Raw genomic sequence first — 19,180 nt, 5'->3', positions numbered from 1 at the left:
CAGGTGTGTATCAGTAAAGTTAGAGACAAAACTTGCAAACTTGTTGCAAATTTTTTCTCTCTCTCCCACAAACACAACACAACAGTTACACAAATCCTTCATTGCAGATACACAAATCCTATTCTACAAATCACAAACTAAGAAACGTATATGTGATAGACTGAAAATGTGAAAGTATTGAGGAGTACTGGGTACCCCAAAAATAAAAGAATGAATCTCATGGAAGAAAGGGAAAATTTTTTAAGAGATTCTTTAAAAATGTGTTCTAATGTTACATGAGTTTTAGCTTCTTCTGTAAGATGCCTTTAGGTGACGCATTACACTAGAGTGATGAGCAATTTACCTTCTGGTCAAAGCCATTAAAGAGAGCCCCAGAACTCGGCAGATTCTAATCTGTGTGTATCTCATCATTTCCTACAGGTATGTAAAATGGGTTTTATAGACCAATATATATCAATATTGAAGCTTAAGAGGTTCATAAATGTTCAGAGATTATGTTTGTACTGAAAAAGTGATTGTCGAGTTACTTTTTTTGCGATTCAGTCGATGTAAATCCTTGTCATGTAAACAGCTAAAAATTCATGATACTGTTAAAAATTTTAAGTTTAAGTAAGAGATGTGAAACAATCTTACTATATTCCTTGTGCAGTCTTGAGTTTAGTCACTCCATTTTGGTTATGTGGAAGAGTTGAAACATAAAATGATGGTTTTCTCTAAAATGTACACTTTTAAGGGTTGAAACATCATACCCGCATCAATTAAGAATAATTATGACTCATTAACCCCTGGTTTTCACGGACAAGACTTAAGACTAGTCCCAGACTAAAGTGTAAGTCTGAGCTGTTTCAACTGAAAGAAACTTGCACTGACTGATCTTCAAACATATCAGTACCTTTGTTTTGTCCCAAGATGCACACCAATAATTGTTTTATAAGGCATGTTAATAAAAATTACTTAAATGTCCTAATTGAACTAAGGCCTAATCCTGGTTTAGTCTAAACCCTGTCTGTGAAACCGGGCCTAAGACTTATTAATTGTTGATTCCATCAAATTGATTGTTGTTGCACTGTAGTGTTTCTCATTTCTCTTTGAATAGACCTTCACTACATCTAAAATAGACAGAGTGAAACATTAAAGACATTCTAATTGATACTTTCATAAAAATGTTACCTGATTGAACAAGCGAGTTCATATCCCCAGGTTCAGAGCCACATGAAGGCACAACAGTCTGGGATCTCATTACCGAAGAAATGATGACTGCAAGTCTTAATGCACAGATCCGATCTTTTGACCATATCCAAATTTTTTTTTTGGACCCGTCTGTTTACATTCATTTTAGACACGACTGGTATCCGATATCTGTGTTTACATTAATTCCCGATTGTCTGCAGTGATCGCTTTACTATGCACATGATAGACCCTCGGGTTTTAAATGGCCGTGCTATTAAAATTATTTAAATAATTTACGTTGAATGACCATTATTACTTGTCAGCATTAACTGTCGTGGATGTTTTGCAGCACAAAATCTGACTTAACAGATAAAGACTGGAAAATAACGGTCATTTTCATTTGTTTAGCTATTTTATCTACAGCTGAGGTAGAATTTTTTAGAGAAATAAAGATGTTATTTATTGACATGAATTAATGAGAGAGAGAGAGAATGCACTCTCGCATACACTCACGTGCAAGTGGAGTGAATGTGAAGCATTGTTGGTTTAATTAATCATTATCGGATCTCGTGCGGATTTGCATAAAATTCCAATTCCGATCGGTGTCAGATGTGGGCAAAAGATCTGACTTTTTCTGCTAGTGTAAACGCAGCCTTAGATTCAACATGTGCAGCATTGTTAGATTACAAATGGACCAAGGGCAAAAGCCATATCAGACAGCCATCCCTGAATGATCCAGAGCAGTTGAACCTTTCACTTACTTGGAGTGCTGATGGTATACCCATCTTTAAATCATCTTCCTTTCACATTCGGCCAATCCAAATCATAATCAATTAACTTACCCCGGATATGAGAAGCAAGCATGTGCTGCTGGCTGGTTTGTGGTTTGGTGCTTCTAAGCCCAAAATGAATTCTTCTCTGCAGCCCTTTAGTCTAGTAGCCAGCCCATAGAGCCCCATTATGAACCCGGAAATGTTGAGTACACCAAAGTTTTATTGCAGAAATGTGAAGTATGGGTCCCCAGCATACAGAAACTGCCGGATGCTAATTTGCATATGTTGAGCAATTTGGATAATTAGCATAATTAGCATTATTAACTTAATCATCCATTTTGGCTACATATTTTGCACTGTATGGCCAATTTCTACAATATGTGAGTGGTTTTAGAGGATGCTGATTTCATTTCTGGCACTTTCAGACTTCAAAATGGTAATTCTATAACAAATTTGGATAAATGTAGACATTTTTTATTAATTTCGGACAAAATTTTTGGTTATTTTCATGGTAAACACAATATTCTCACATTTCAGAATCACAAGAACTCTTGCTCTTTGATGTGAATGTTGATAACCTCAATTTGTTTACATTTCTTGAGGTCCGGTCATGTTTTTATGCAAATAAGCTGTAGTAGTGAGCTGTTGTAGTTATAGTATAGTTTTAAAGTCAAAATTCACCTTGCAAATATTTTTATATTCTTATATCGCCTTAATATTCGTACAAAAGTCAGTCAAGGGATTTAATGTTGACATTTTAATGTTGGCATTACTTATGTTTTCACATTAAGATAAAAGGTGGACAGAGTTATAATGACAGTATTGTTCAGTACATTGTGAATTTCTATTCAGATCCATTTTGTGGGTGAATCTGGTGTTCTAAAATTAGTTACCATAATTTAAAATTTTTGTATTCTTCTTTTTTAAAAATTTGCCCAGACTCAGTTTTAACTCTTGCGTTTGGCGGAGTTTTAACTGGGTCCTCATTGGATCTTGTGACTTGTGGACCAACCTGGACAGCCCTTCTGTCATTCTGGCATGGCCCTAGCGACTTGCGGGGCCTGTCTTGTATAGCATGTATATATTGAATATTTACATGTTTGGCGTGGTGCGGAGGTGAAGCCCTCTTGGTTAGCCTTGCGTCTGGCGGGCTGACCCGGGTTGCCCGGATTCAGTTTTAACTGTTGCGCCTGGCGAAGTTTTAATTGGGTCCCGTTGGATCTTGCGACTTGCGGACCAACCTGGGCAGCCATTCGGCCATTGCCCTAGCAACTTGCAGGGCCTGTCTTATATGGCATGTATATAGTGTATATTTGTACATAGTTCGTTGATCACACATGGTGATGGGCTTAGGGTGATGTCATCTCATTGGGTGTCTTAAAGAGCTACCCCATTAATATGTATCGTACAGTTGCAGGATCCAAGTTATGTCAAATACCCGCATTGCTTTTTCATCCAGAAATGCATAACATTCAGCCTAACAAAGATTCATTGTTTATCCAAAAAGCAATTTTGAATCTTCAAAAGTGTCAGGAGGGGATTCAGCCTCTCTACACCCTGAAAACAATGCATCAACATTCACAAGAGCACTCATGATTCTGAAATGTTAGATTATTTTGTTTACCATAAAAATAACCTAAAATTATGACTGAAAGTAATCAAAATTTGCCTAAATAAATCAAAATATGTACTAAAATTAGCTCTTTGAAATCTGAAAATGCCAGAAATTAAATCAGCATCCTCTAAAACCTCTAGAAATTGGCCATTCAGTGCAAAATATGTGGTCAAAATGGACGGTTAAGATAATAAAGCTAATTATGCAAATTGCTCAACATATGCAAATTAGCATCCGGTAGTTTCTGTATGCTGGGGACCCATACTTCACATTTCTGCAATAAAACTTTGGTGTACTCAACATTTCCGGGTTCACCTACTTGGCTACTAGACTACTTTGTTGATGAATGGATTCAGCTAGAGGAAGAAGATCTAACAGTAATGCACAGAGGACAAAGCTTGAATGTCCGTGTTTTCAATCTTGTATGTATGTGTGACTCAGTTGCTCACTGCACTCTCCAAAACATAAAACAATTAACACAGATGTAACTGGTGTTATAAGAAGGGTGAAATTGTTGCCAAAGGAAATCAAAGGTTTCACTAGAGTATACAGTTCAGAAAGTGGAGATTCAAGCACACACACACCCACAACCAGCATTTCAATGATGTAAGACCAGCAGTTTCAACAGGCACGTGCTTGGAGAGTTAAAGGTCCATTGCCTTTAAAAAGGGAAAGGGAAGTGGTGTGTGTGGGCAAGTATGGTGACCCATACTCTGAATTTGTGCTCTGCATTTAACCCATTCAAGTGGACACACACAGTAGTGAACATACACCCGGAGCAGTGGGCAGCCAATGCTGCAGCGCCCGGGGAGCAGTTGGGGGTTTGGTGCCTTGCTCAAGGGTCTCACCTCAGTCGTGGTGGAGAGAGTGTTGGTTATTCACTCTCCCACCTACAATCCCAGCCGGACCTGAGACTCGAACCCACGACCTTCAAGTCCGGTTACAAGTCCGAGTCTATGTCGGCAACTGACAACACTATGGTTGGATTCAAAGTATCATGGAGAGAGCTGGTATATTGGAAGAGAAGCCATGGCCATTGACAAACGGCTTCTAGAAATCAAGCCACCAGTCAATATTACAAGACCTCCACGATCTGTAAAGATGCACAAGTTCTGGAAGGCCTCAGAATACAGGAATTTTGTGTTGGTTTATTGTCTTCAATGCCTGAGTGGCACTTTGCCAATTCCTTGAGCACTTACTGCTACTTGTACAAGGAACCTTCTGTCTGTTGAAAGATAGTATTTCTCCACATGACAAAGATGTAGCTGAATTTCTGTTCAAAAACTTTGTGAGCTGTTTTGAGAGATTATATGGCAAATGTCATGTCAGTTTCAATGTGCACATTCTAGAGCATGCGGCACAGTCTGTAAGGAACTGGGGTCCACTATGGTGCCAGAGTGCTTTTATTTTTGAAAATCATAATTGAATTGAATCGGATTAGACCATTAGCATCTCGCTCAAAAATGACCAAATCTTGACTCTTCTGTAGTTACATCGTGCACTAAAATCTGCAGAGCGTCCAGCAGGTGGTGCCAGATATTTATTCAAACACAACACAGACAAAGCCCGCCAATTATAACCGACGGGGGTCTTCTGAGGAGAGGCAAGCAGTTCACTGTATTTCACATATTTACACAACTATCAAACAGACATTTTAAAGTGTCATTTCTGTATTGTTATCATCAGATTCGGCGTTATTTTGGCGTCTTTTCTGGCGTATGAAAACAATATGTTCCTTGTGCTGCTTTATTTTAAAAGGTTTGTGATATTTGTCTTTGATCTAAGTTCACACTGGAGAGAAACCTTTGCTCACATCAACAGATCAAAATAAGGTTTCTAATATAAATCCGGTGGGTTTTTTTCACCAAAACCATCGGATTTATATTAGAAAACAAATGTAAATAATAAAAGTATAATATTAATGCAGCGCGACACTTCACCGCAGTAAGCATTTGAATGGGTGTGGAGGATGTCATTGTCCAGGAAAAGAAAAGTTGACGAAGAAAATAGAGTTTTCAAAGATGATTGGACAGAGAGGTATGCGTTCATTTTGCCCCAATCCAGCACGAAGCCATTCTGTTTGATTTGTAACGAGACAGTTGGAGTTGTGAAGAGTGGAAATGTCAAACGGCATTATGAAACAAAACACGGTCATTTTGAACGGCAATATCCACAAAATACAGAGGTACGGACAGCAAAACTTCGACCGCTAAAATCTTCATATGAATCAACAAATAAGTTGCTTGTGAGAGCTGTGACACAGCAAGAGAGAGCTACAGAAGCATCTTTCCGAGTGGCCTGGGTACTAGGCAAAAACAAGAAGCCATTCACTGATGCAGAGATGGTTAAGGAGTGTTTAGTGGAGATGTCAGATGCTTTGTTTGAGGGAAAGGAGAGACAGGAGATGTCAGAGAAATTAAAGAAAATTCCACTGTCCAATGACACTTCAACTAGGAGGACAGAGGTACTTGCCGATGACTTAGTAAAGCAGTTAACTGATGATATCAAAGATGCACCCTGCCTTTCACTTGCAGTGGATGAGTCAACAGATAGCACAGACCAAGCCCAGCTATGTGTGTTTGTCAGATATTTCAGCAAGGCAAAGGGGACATTCTGTGAAGACATACTGGGCCTTACTCCACTCTGTCATACTAGAGGAGAGGACATATATGAAGCTATCATGCAGATGCTTAATGAACGGGGAATTGATGTCAAGCATATTGTGTCCATCACTACTGATGGTGCTCCAGCCATGATAGGGAAGGAGAAGGGAGCTGTTCAACGTCTGAAAGAGCAGCACTCCGACCTGCTGACGTACCACTGTATAATACACCAGTCGGTGCTGTGTGCTAGCCTTGGAAAAGAATATTCAGACGTCATGGAAACTATTATGAAGCTTGTGAACTACCTGAGACCATCTTCTGCCCTTCAGCACCATCTTCTGCGGGCATTCCTGACTGAGGTGAGAATTTATTTGACTTTTTACTTCTACTGTGTTTTTGTGTGTGTGGGTCAATAGGGGTTTATTAAGTGTTGATCACACGCGCACACACACACACACACACACACACACACACACACACTTGCTTCAGAGCAAAAGCATTTACATCTTTAACAATTTTAATCAATGTGTAACTAAGGCATAATTAATGCAGGAAATGCTGAAAATCTCCCCACTGACTGATGATAAGTCAACCCTTATTCCACAAATGTTTTTTATTTAATCATTTTTAATTGTGAATAAAATGTAATTATATGCATTTTGAAGGTGTTTGTGTTCACTTTATGAATATTTATGCAACACAAAAAGGTCATGTATTTATTTATTTGTATATTTTTTTTCTTTCTCTTATCAGGTAAATGCTGCTTATGACGACTTACTCCTCCATAACAATGTTAGGTGGCTGAGTAAGGGAAGAGTCTTGGAAAGGTTTTGGGCCATCAGGAAAGATTTGGAGATGTTTTTGTCCTAGCAGAAGAATGTCAAAGCCAGCCATTACTTGGATTTTCTGAGGGATAATGACACCATGGAGGTTGTGGCCTTTTTAGTGGACATAACATCTCATCTAAATGAACTAAATCTGAAGCTCCAGGGCCAAGGCAACACAGTGTGTGATCTGATGGCAGCAGTACGCTCCTTTGAAAGGCGGCTGGAGATATTTAAGAGTGACATCACAGGGCCACATATCCACTTTCCAACTCTTCTCCAGCAGACTAATGGCAATCACCATCGTCACCATCTTTCCTTTTTGGAGAAGCTAGCTGAAAATTTCAGGATGCGCTTTGAGGGCTTCAATGTAGGCAGACAAGTGCTGCTCTGCATTCCATCTCCATTCCTAGTCAAGAATGTTGAGGAATTTTCAAAAGAAATCAAGAGCATCTTCCCGTGAAGACTGCTCTGTATTTTGCACTGTTACTTTTGTGGTGTTTTGTTAAGAAAAATCCAGACACTTTAATTATTTTGCCACTTTTGCACTTGTTATTCGTGTATTTTGAATGCAAAAGGCACCTTATTTTTTCATAAAATGAATGTTGATTTGTTATACATGTTTATTAAAAACAAGGTTTGTAATTACCAATAGTTCCGGACCTTTGTCATTGAAGAAAATTCAGATTTGAATGTAGACTTTGAGAACCCCTGGTGTATACAAATGAAAAGCATTCTGATTTTATATTGTAATTGTAATAGATGTGCTTAGTTACAGTTACCTAAAACCACGCCCCCATTTGTACGTGAGTGGCTTTTCTCATGCATGAGTTCTCAGTAAAACAAGTAATCATGCAGAGCGTGCGTCTGTCGTTCCTCTTCCCAAATCCACCTCCTATCAAAATATATTACAGTGGCGACGAGGATTAAAAGTATATTTAGAGACTGTTAGTGGCCGAGAAACACTGTGTTGCTTTTGTTGTAAAAATAATTAAAAGAAAAAGGATCAAGGCACTGCTAACAATGTAGCTGGGTGTTTCTGCAACTACGGCACTTTTGACTCTCCAAAATGTAAAAAAAAAAATCAACCCCTGTGAATTCATGAGAAATTGACTTTATTGCTGCCTGAATTTGTTGGACTGAAATGCTTGATGTGATATTTTGCTGATATATATGTTCTTATATCTTTGTATGTTATTGACTCAGTTCAAATACACTTAGCTCTGCTCTTGGATGAACGGATCCCCTTTATTCTTTATATGACCATAAGAAAGCTGTTACAAAGGTGGATCAACATCTGCAGACAATACAAGCAACAACTTAGGGTAAAGGGGGGAAGGAGTTGGGTGGCATGCAGTGACTAAAATCACACCTGCTAATGTCAAAGTAATGATCAAGACACATTAAGACGAGACTGAAGATGTCATTATGGCAAGTGTTCCTGATGAAAGTGAATCAGAATCTGATCCAACTTCCTACTTGGTGTGTGGGAATATACAAAATTTCTCTTATGAATATGTTTTATTATCTTTTCATACATTAATTTTATATTTGATCAGTTTATTCAACTGATACAACTGGAACCGTATCTGACAGTTCTTAGAACCATTCGGCCCGATAGTGGAAAAGAAACAACAAGCCTTTAAGACCTAATGAGAGTTTAAAAAACAAGACTGATCATTCTGCAGCTTTCAGCCAAACCTGGACTAGAAATTAGGTGAATGATTCACTGAGTCATTCATAAAAACATTAATTTGCTTCATTCCTGAATGAATCAGTGGTTTTTAACAGATCAGTTAAAGGATTCAATGACTCAATCATCATATTAGCACAATACTGTAGGGCAGAGGTCTTCAACTCAATTCCTGGACGGCCACAGCTCTGCAGAGTTTAGCTCCAAATCATGCCTGCTTGGAAGTTTCTAGTAATCCTGAAGACCTTATTTAGCTGGATCAGGTGTGTTTGATTAGGGTTGGAGCTAAACCAGTGACGGGCCAACTTGGCCTTCTAGTAGTCTTGAAGGTAGTAGTAGCCTTCTAGTAGTCTTGAAGACAATGATTAGCTGGTTCAGGTGTGTTTGAACAGGGTTGGAGCTAAACTCTGAAGGAAAGTGGCCTGGAAGGGCTGAGTTTGCCCACCCATGAGCTAAACTGTGCAGAGCTGTGGCCCTCCAGGGATTGAGTTTGAGACCTGGGCCCATATTTATCAAGCCTCTAAGAATTACTCTCAAGAATACTGCTAAGGATTGACTTAAGTGAAAAAACATTCTTGGCTCAAAGCTGCGCTTAAAAGTAAGTTATCAGTCATCTCATTCGTAATTTAAGTGAAGAGTAGGACTAAATCTTAAGTGTCAGTTTTAGAGATGATTCACGACATTTTGCTGTGCCACAAACGGGATTTGGATGACGACATATGCATGGATCAATCACTGAATAGATTTCCTTAATTAAGGATATTCTCAGATAAATTCACATTGAATGGTTAAATTCCTAATAGGAGTTTACATTCAACAAGCATTCGAAAATAAAGAATTTAAGAGAATACATTATGGCAAGGAAACGAAGCGTAATCCCAAATCAGTTTAGGGTGCTGATCGACGATAGTGTATCGACGATAGTCAAAGATGTTGCTGATGTCTTTGACAACAGCGAGACGATTATTATCCGTCAAAAACAGACTAGGTGCCTATCTTTAGTGATTGAGCGCGGAGAGCCGCTTCAGAAACTTGCCACAGCGGGGCTGATCAGTTCCAGTGGCCGTGGAGCCGTAACGTGCTGCAGATGCATGCAGTGTAAATAAGGGGTAAGAGATTTATTCATCATACAGTGTAGATCGCATAATACTCGCGCTAGACTGAAGTCAGTTATGATGTTCTTTGGTAATGTAAATGTTCTTTGCTCGTTTTGAATAACTGAGGAAATGTAACCGTTTGATTAACTGCTCGTCGCCAAACATTTCAAGAACATTCTTCCTCTCCTTGCGCATGTCTCCTCAGCGCCATTACAAGCCCCTACTGGCAACTCCTAACCACTTTAAAGACCTTTCGAGCTGTCTTAAAGCTAAGAATCACTCTTAATCTCCCAGTTATTTAAGAAACTTTATAACTTGCATTTATAATTAAGTTTGAAAGTAGGACTAAATTTAATGAATTCTCAGCACTTAAGACTAAAATGGCACTTTGAGAAGCTTGATCAATACGGGCCTAGTGCTGTAGGGTATCATGATGCTACTTGGTAACGTGATACTTCAGCTTGTATATTGTCGTAAGACCTAACCCTAGTGCACTGCAATGCACTTCTACAACGAGTTTTCCAATGACGCTTCAGGTCTCTTTGATATGTGAAACTTTCTTTACACTGAAGACACATGAAAGGTCTCTCTCCAGTGTGAACTCTCATGTGAGTCTGAAGGTTTCCATTGGATGTGAAACTCTTTCCACACTGAGTGCAGGTGAAAGGTCTCTCTCCAGTGTGAATTCTCATGTGAGTCTGAAGGTTTCCTTTAAGTGCAAAATCCCTTCCACACTTAAAGCACATGAAAGTCTTCTCTCCAGTGTGACTTTTGACATGATTCTCAAGGTGTTTACTGTCTGTAAAAGTCATTCCACACTGATGACATGTAAAACAGTTTTCTCTTGAGTGAAGCATCATGTGCCGTTTAAAGTTTGTTTTGTGTCCCAAACTCTTTCCACACTTATCACATGTGAATGGCTTCACTCCAGTGTGACTGTTCCAGTGATACCTTAGATTAAGTTCTGTTGTGAAACTCTTTCCACACATTTTGCAGGTGTACGGTTTCACTCCATTGTGAATTCTCATGTGCCTTTTAAAGCTTCCATGTCGAGAGAAACCTCTTCCACACTGAGGGCAGGTGTGTGGCTTCTCTCCAGTGTGGACGTTCATGTGGCTTTTTAGGCCTCCTTTTTTTCTGAAACTCTTTCCACACTGCTGGCAGGAGAAGTCACTTATAGTTTCTGTTTTTTTAGCTCTTTTTCGTGGGGAAGTCTTTTCAGTCGGTGAGCAACTAAATGATTTTTCTCCAGTTGTGAAATCATGATGGTCTTTCTCTTGTGTTTCATCCAATTCATCACTCTCCTCTTTCATCGCCATCAAGTCTGAAGTGAAAAGAGACAAATACAAGTTAACAATGACAAAACAAAAGATATCAAATATTTAGGCATGCATGCCGAATGAAATACCCACTAATCACTAACCCTTATTCTTAACTTTTTAATTTGTTATCAGTCAGGATTTAAGCCTCATTGTTTATTACATTTATAAACAAATAACTTGCTTTTGGCATCTAGCCATGGCATCTTTCTACAAGTGCTATTAGATTTTTCAAAAACTCAGACTATGACATGTAAGGGATAATCAACAGCTAGATCCTTTAATACACAACACGGAGGCAAAGAACCACCCAATGCAAAATCCTTTAATGAACGGCTACCCGTTGATTATCCCGCTTATTCCTTGGTCATTTGCCAAGTTATCGACAAGTTAAAACTAGTATTGCTCTTTGCAGCGCAATATTTGACAGAATGAGTATCAATGAAAGTTATTTTCATCAGTTACGTTTGTTAGCTCTAGCATTCTGCCTGCTTCAAATCAGACACAGATGAAATAGTGTAGTAATCCCACATTTATTTGAATGAATTATAGCATGCATTTCAATTAATTAAAGATCGAGAGAGAGAGAGAGATGACAGTTGTGTGTACCTGCTTGCTGCGGCTCTCTCAACAAACAATTACTTTAAAAACAGCGATTTTACCACCTCGTTGCTGGGGAATATAATGTAGCGATCTAGTACCTATATTTTATTTTATTAATAAAAATCACGGGGAAGTGTTGACAAGTTTGTGTGTGTGTGCAGCGCAATCTGCGATCACCGACCTCTCTCTCTCTCTCTCTCCGTGTGTGTGTGCGAGCAAGTGATCGGTGTTGGTTAGTGTGCATCAATTAAAGCAGCGCATTAATATAGAACGGTGATTAAACTGACTTGGAACTACCTGTGCATTAAACTGTTTTACTACATACCTGCCAGCCAATCAGAATCCAGTATTCAGACAGTCCATGGAATAAGATGTTTTATCACAAAAGTGTGGAGTGCCACAGGGCTCAGTATTAGGTTCTCTTTTCTTCTTGTATGCTTAACCAAAAAGTCATTGTCCTTATATTTTACTATTATGGCAATGATACTCAACCCCTTCCTCAACAAACAACACATCTCTCCAAGTTAGCAAAGTGCATTAAAGATATCAAATTTGGGATGGCTAGTAATTTTTGTGTACTGATTTGGACAAGACAAAAGATTTAAAAAAAAAAAACCTCTCCACACATCTAGATTCCAATGGATGGATGCAACAGTACAGTATTTTTTTTACAATTAATTTTGGAACGACATGAGGATGAGTAATTAATGACCAGAATTTTCATTTTTGGGAGAACTATCATTTTAATAATGTTTAAACTTTATTGTTTAGGTTGGTAGTTTTTGCTGTGATATCGAAGTACTTCGATAAAGTGTGCTTTAAAAGGTAGGGTAGGCGATTTTGGAAAGGCTAGCCATAGCAAGCTAGCTTTGAAAGCAAGATCCCCAACTTCCCTGCATAATCATTTTGCAAAGCCGCACCTCCTCCAAAACACACGATCGCTCTTAGGCAGACCAGACACTAACCTGCAACACGATGAGAGACAGCGCTGGTGAAGGACTGAATGCAACGGTGTCAGATTACCTCATGTCTCATCAACCGGTGAGAAAACTTTGCAGTACAAAGCACGTAATATTACAATAATAGCACCTTTCATTCTCGCTGGAATGTGCCGATGTCGTATCATGTCTGTGCAAACAGGGTGCACAGAGGTATGCAAATACATATTTGACAGGCAGGCAGGACAGCCTACTGTTATGCTCAGACCGAACATTTTGATTGGTCTAATTTTTTTTTTTTTATATGTATTTATATCGTCTGGAAGGCGTAGGACCATCCATGTTCATCCAATTAACTTTGTGATTGCTATCAGGATGTGAAGAGACTTTCAACCAGCATAACAAAAATATTTCTGAAGACAATCAACTATTGCATCTTTAAGCAATAAATGGAAAACAAAGTTACATTTGTTACACAAATTTTACAATTACAAAAAAAAAAAAAAGATAAATTTTACAATCACAAAAAAAAAAAAAAAAAGATATATAAAGAAAGTAAGCAAAGACTTTATAATCACTGGAACTGTCAATCACTACAGTTCAGCAATGGCACCAAAACCAGCATTCAATCAATGACACTATTTACACTGCTCCTAGAAATAGAACACCGCAGGCTGACGTCACGCAATCTAAACGTTGACATTTTGGCAGGCAACCAGGAGAGCGCTAGAGCGGCCGTGGCATTGGTATTGACAGTTGTAGAACAATTTAAAACCAGACTATTTAGACCTTACGAACCTTACGCCATTTCAACAGCTGCTGTGCGCCAGGATGCCAGAACATACAGGGGAAAGCTAGGGTTGCCAACCGCCCTGTATTAGCAGAGCCGTCCCGTATATTGGGCTTAATTTATGTGTCCCGTAGGTGACCTCCCTTGGCCAGTTCTTGCCCCCTCATGCAGTATTCATTAAGTAAATCAGAAAGTCCTGAACATAACTGTCATAATATGCTAGTCGCTCCCGCTTCACAATAAACGGCTTTTGCGCTAATGCCAATTCCATCCGTGTTTTGACTAAAGAATATTCCTATGGCAAATACAAACAACGTGATTATTTTTCACGAGTCGAACATCCAGCCGTGCAAAAAAAAATGCAATCTAGCCGAGACGTGATCAATAAGGGAAGCCGTTTTTCCCAAAATATAATTTTTTTTTTTACATTTAAGTAAACTTCTTACTACACAAAATGACCAATAAAAAAAAAGAAGTGTCGAGCACCAAAAGCAGTCCATATTAAAATCTATAAGTTATCTTTAATTGAAAATATAAATTTTCCTATATTCACACACGCGATTATCCCATAAAGCAAAGGGGAAATAATTTTATGGTATTCCTAAAGGTGCGTTCACACCAGACGCGAATTAAGTGATTTACATGTTAAGTCAATGAAAAGACGCGAATAGACATCCTGCGGCGCGAATTGAGCTTTTCGGATGAATTAAAAAATCTGAACTTTGGCGAATATTCACGCCGCGTTAACCAATCAGGAGCTTGCTCTAGTAGTGACATGATTATGAGGTAGCGAGCGGAGGCAGGAATCTGAAACAACAATGGAGGACAAAATCATTGTTGCTGTACGTGGATAAACGAAGCTGTACGATACATCTTCGTACTTTTATAGAAACGGGAATAAAAAGGATCTTGCTTGGAAGAAAGTGAGTGAGGAGGTCGGACAATCTGGTAAAACGCCATTTACTCAATTTGAGCTATATATATATATATATATATATATATATATATATATATATATGTATATATGTACACAAACACACACACATATTGAAACTACAAACTAGCTAAAGTCGGCAAAAACCCCTCCCATGACACAAATTCACGCACGAATGAAGCGAGTAAACTCGAAATGTCCAACTACGCTCGAATAGCACGATTTATTCGCACAAGTCACGTCTGGTGTGAACGCACATCCCGATAGACGACTAAAATGATTCACTTCAATAAAACGTGCTAACACACAACAAATTTGGGATTAAACAGGTAAGATTTCATGACATTTATGATGTCTACTGTACTCACAGTGACATCTTTATGCTGTCTACCTACAAGGACAGCTAGGGTTGATTACGTTAGCTAACAACACAGTTGACTTAACATTCCAGTGATTACATTTTTACAGTCTATGGTTTTAGCCGGCAGACTCTTGAGTATTCACCAAAAAATTAGATTGCGTCCATTTGTACCCCTCCAGGCTTTTAAAGAGTCTCCGGAGTAACGTTAGGAGGGAAAGTTGATGAGGTAGTTGAAGATATCAGGATACTGCAGGTCAGGAAATCTATCCGTTCGTTTATTGATGCACGTTAAAAGCACCCCGGGGGCATTATAGGGATCTGTTATTTTTACTCTATCAAGTTTTGCTATGTACAGGTTTGTCTTTTGAATTAAAGTGCGCAATGAACTCTGTTGCCTTATGTTGCCTCTGTTAACTTATGCTGGCACCATTCATTTCATATTCACTCATGGCTGTTCTTGCCTGCCAGCATGGTGGTGTAAACAGAATGGGTCACGTGACATCCGGAGCTCTATTGAGATACCAAACGCCTTCAGTGAAGGCAGGAGTGAAATACCTGTGGTCAAGACAGACCGTTCTCATATCTTGTAGTGGATCAGCCACATACAGCTTGAGATCAAAGGTGGATATTGTGCGATTTAGGGTTCACACAAAGTGTTTAAATTGAGCTTTTAGAAATGTAAGGTCTGGAATACCTGGAAAAACATTTTGTTTAGTTGAAAAGTATTTTAAATTAAAAAGCGATATGTATGCACTTTGCAGGAACAAGAAACTATGGAAGCCTGTTTTTTTCCCTCACGATTGCGAGTTTACATCTCGCAGTTGGCTTTTTCTCAGAATTGTGATACAAATTGGCAATTCTGCGAAATGAAGTCAGAATTGTGAGATATAAACATAACGCTCTGTCAACAATATTCATGATCTTGGTAATAGTAAAAGCATACTAAAGTTTTCAAATGAGGTCCACGTGTAATACTCATCTCATAGGCAAAGATGTTACTCAATCACAGCAGTGGATGTTAAATATTACAAATGGTTTCTTTGCATTTATTTTAGATTTATTATGAGTGGCTCACAGTTCACATGGGTAGGATGTGAATGATTTAGGTTTGTCTGCCACAATCAAAGACCCTTTTTGACCCTGTTAGGACACTCATTCTTTAAAAATATCATTCACTTCTATGGAGCTGGACATTTTAATAAGGATCAAATGAGTTCAGTTTTGAGGATGAAAACCAACCTGTTTGTTCCTCAGTATCTTCATGTTTGACTCTGAATGTTTCTTCAATCATCACGTCTTCACTCTCCTCTTTAATAAACTCCATCTTTATTTGTTCCTCAGTATCTTCATGTTTGACTCTGAATGCTTCTTCAATCTTCATGTCTTCACTCTCCTCTTTAATAAACTCCATCTTTATAATAGTCTGTTAGAATGACAACAATTAGAAGAAAGTAAAATACAAACTAAATCTCTGAATGCATCTAAATCAGCTTTCTAGTTCAGCAGTCAGCGCACTGTTAAGGGAGTGAAGAGTGAAACACCAACTAAAGAACACAAACTAAACATTTCATTGATATTCCATATATTCACTTATAATTGTTTTAAATGCATAAATGCCACCCATTTCTTTAGAGGTGGTTAACATTAAAACAAGACATCAAAGTTAATATGCCCCTTATCTTAGGTATTTCAAGTATTTAGATTGTTACTAAAATTAAGTAATCTAATGAAATACGATGTAATTTTTAAAGCATTATTTTGTAATTGTAAAATTTAAAAGTAACATTCCCTTTAAAAGTGTGCTTTCTCATTGCATTTAAACTACTTTGAGCATCATGTGCGGTGAATCGAGCGAAACACTGAATCATTAGCGAATCATTTGGTTCAGTTGACTCGAAGTTTATAAAAGCTCTGCTTCTCTGGTCATTACTTAAGTGACCGAATTCTGTGACAAACTGCTTCATGATTAAAGGGATACTCCACCCCAAAATGCAAATTTGGTCATTAATCACTTATCCCCATGTCGTTCCAAACCCATAAAAGCTTTGTTTGTCTTCGGAACACAATTTAAGATATTTTGGATGAAAACCGACAGGCTTGTGACTGTCCCATTGACTGCATAGTAAATTACACTATCAACGCATCATCAAAACAGTCCATCTGCCATCAGTGGTTCAATCTGAATTTCATGAAGCGACGAGAAGGCGTTTTGTACGCAAAGAAAATAAAAACGACGACATTTATTCAACAATTCGTCTCCTCTCTCTCTGTGTCATCAGTAACGCATGGATATGTATTATATATTTATTTACGCTGATTTGAACGGAAACAGTGTATCCATGCGTTACAGATGACAGAGAATAGCGTACGCACTTTGCTTCCATCGGTTAATCTCCAAAATGGCGCTACGCTGACACCGCGTTGAGTTCTGGGAAACTGCTTTGTTTATCCGCCATATTTGCAGGATAGCGCTGCCTTTCCTCTATTGAGTTTAGGGCAGTATTTGATTTGTTTTTGTCGTGATTGTGAAAAATGTCACCATTGTATGTCATTCATGCTGCATCGAGAATTGCAATAGTAACTCATATCATCGCTCCGAGAGAAAACTGGATAAAACAGTTGACGCTGAATAGTAAATCTGTTAGTCCCTGATTAAACCTACTGCCTCTCACTCAATAAAAGAATCACATTTCTGTGTTTTTGAAAGATTTGATTTTGTTGGTTTAATTATTAACGTTACCTTCTTTGCTAGCATGACTCTCCCTAGACTTGTGAATTAGCAGAACTTGAACAGGAGACTTTCTAAAATGCTTAAAGTGGCTTAATGTACCAAGACAGCGATGAAGACAATATTGTAAAGCATTCTATGTGCAGATGCACAGCTCAAAATATGAGCGTTAAGCATTTTCCTCTCATAAGAACGCACTTAATGTACAGAGACAGTGATAATAAAAGACCACATTCTGCACACACCTTTCTAATAAATCATAACGTGCAGAAAAACAGATGAGCCCAAAATATGAGCATTAAATATCACTGTCTTAATCCATAAGTGCTTTCTACTTTACAAAACGCTTTGTTTAAACATGCATGTCTTTTAGCATCAGTCTTAGTACTTATTTTAAAATGCTATAAAACTGTTCTTAAGCTCCTAGGGATTTGATTTTGCTTGTCATTTGTTGACATAAATATAAAAATACAGCGAGTTTGTGACTGTTCGCTGAATGTGACCCACAATCTCTGATTCTCCTCCGTGGCCATGGAAAAATTTATAATGATAACAATTATACTTTCACATTTAAAAGTTTCTGTTAGATTAGATTGACTTCTGTCAGCTTGTTGAACACACTTTTATTTGGATAATTTAGCAGCGGTTGACAATGTTTTCATGGTAATCAGATAAACAGTAAATTAAATTCTACAAAACCTGAGAGAAAATATCTAATTATCATGCACTGCTATAAATTAGCTTTTCTTCTCTGCAAACGATACAATGAAGAATTAATAATTGTTTAACTTAAAGGCAAAAACAAAAGATGAGCAGTTATCCTTATAAAGAATGAGAAGTATTATGACAATGCTTTTCATACTTTTATAGCTTTGGAAGCACATGGGGGTAAGCGATTAATGACCAAATGTGCATTTTGGAGTGGAGTATCCCTTTAAGGACTCGTTTACACTATAATGCGTTTTAGAATAACAACGATCCACACGCGTCACGTGTACGATCATAGAGTTATAAAAGTAGATCCTATTATTTAGATCGCGGCCGCGTCTGCGTGCTTGGAGTGGTCGAATGGGGATCTACCCATACTTTTCTATGGTTACAATAACGCACTAGTGTAAACGGAGCCAAAGACGCACCTATTGTTACTCTCGAGTGAATAATGCGCTTTACTCACACAAAATAACGTGCGCTGATGTTAGATCATGCATTACAAGGTTACATTCAATAATAAAACATTTCTTACAGTTCCTAAAAAGATTATGAAATTACCTGAACGGTTTGCTTTGTGAATTCTTCAGGAGGCTACTCTTTCTTCAGCCGAAAAACACAACAGCCACATGACGTCATATCCCCACTTCAAAATAAAAGCCCTGTTTTCATACTAAAATTACAGAAGTGCATTGAAATTCACTTGTAAATAATAAAACATCCAGAGTTGAATTCTTGGCGAAACACATATTTAAATCCATGCTGTTGCTGAAAATAACTAGCTATTAAAGCATTTCACCCACATCTATCTATCGAGGCCATTTTTTCCATGATGCATTTTTTTGAAAGAGCTTTATCAAAAAATACTATTTTACTATTTCACGATAAACAAGGTCTTTCGATAAAATTAAACCTTGAGCCACAAACTAAAAAACAACAATCAATTCACAAAATTTTGCAGTATACATATAAGAATTATATTTAGGTGTTGTTGCCACAAAAAAAACAATAAAATGGTGAATGT

General features: G+C 38.0%; 1 protein-coding gene and 1 long non-coding RNA gene across 2 annotated transcripts in view; both read right to left on the bottom strand.

Moving 5' to 3' along the window:
- LOC306858963 overlaps positions 1-19,180 on the bottom strand; it is a 1,377,007-nt gene that overhangs the window by 816,241 nt on the left and 541,586 nt on the right. The gene's annotated exons all lie outside the window — the stretch shown is intronic.
- Positions 5,099-18,806, bottom strand: LOC306858921 (uncharacterized protein). The gene is made up of 3 exons (XM_079399727.1): positions 18,718-18,806; positions 15,960-16,143; positions 5,099-11,099 (listed from the first exon to the last, which is right to left on the bottom strand). The coding sequence occupies exons 2-3, from the start codon at positions 16,129-16,131 to the stop codon at positions 10,204-10,206; spliced, it is 1,068 nt and encodes a 355-aa protein (XP_079255853.1). The 5' UTR covers positions 16,132-16,143; positions 18,718-18,806; the 3' UTR covers positions 5,099-10,203.

The sequence above is a fragment of the Barbus barbus genome (genome assembly GCF_936440315.1).
Source record: "Barbus barbus genome assembly, chromosome: 39".
Classification (NCBI taxonomy): Eukaryota; Metazoa; Chordata; class Actinopteri; order Cypriniformes; family Cyprinidae; genus Barbus; species Barbus barbus.
Note: the sequence above shows the minus strand (reverse complement) of the source record. Positions and strands in the feature narration are given on the sequence as shown.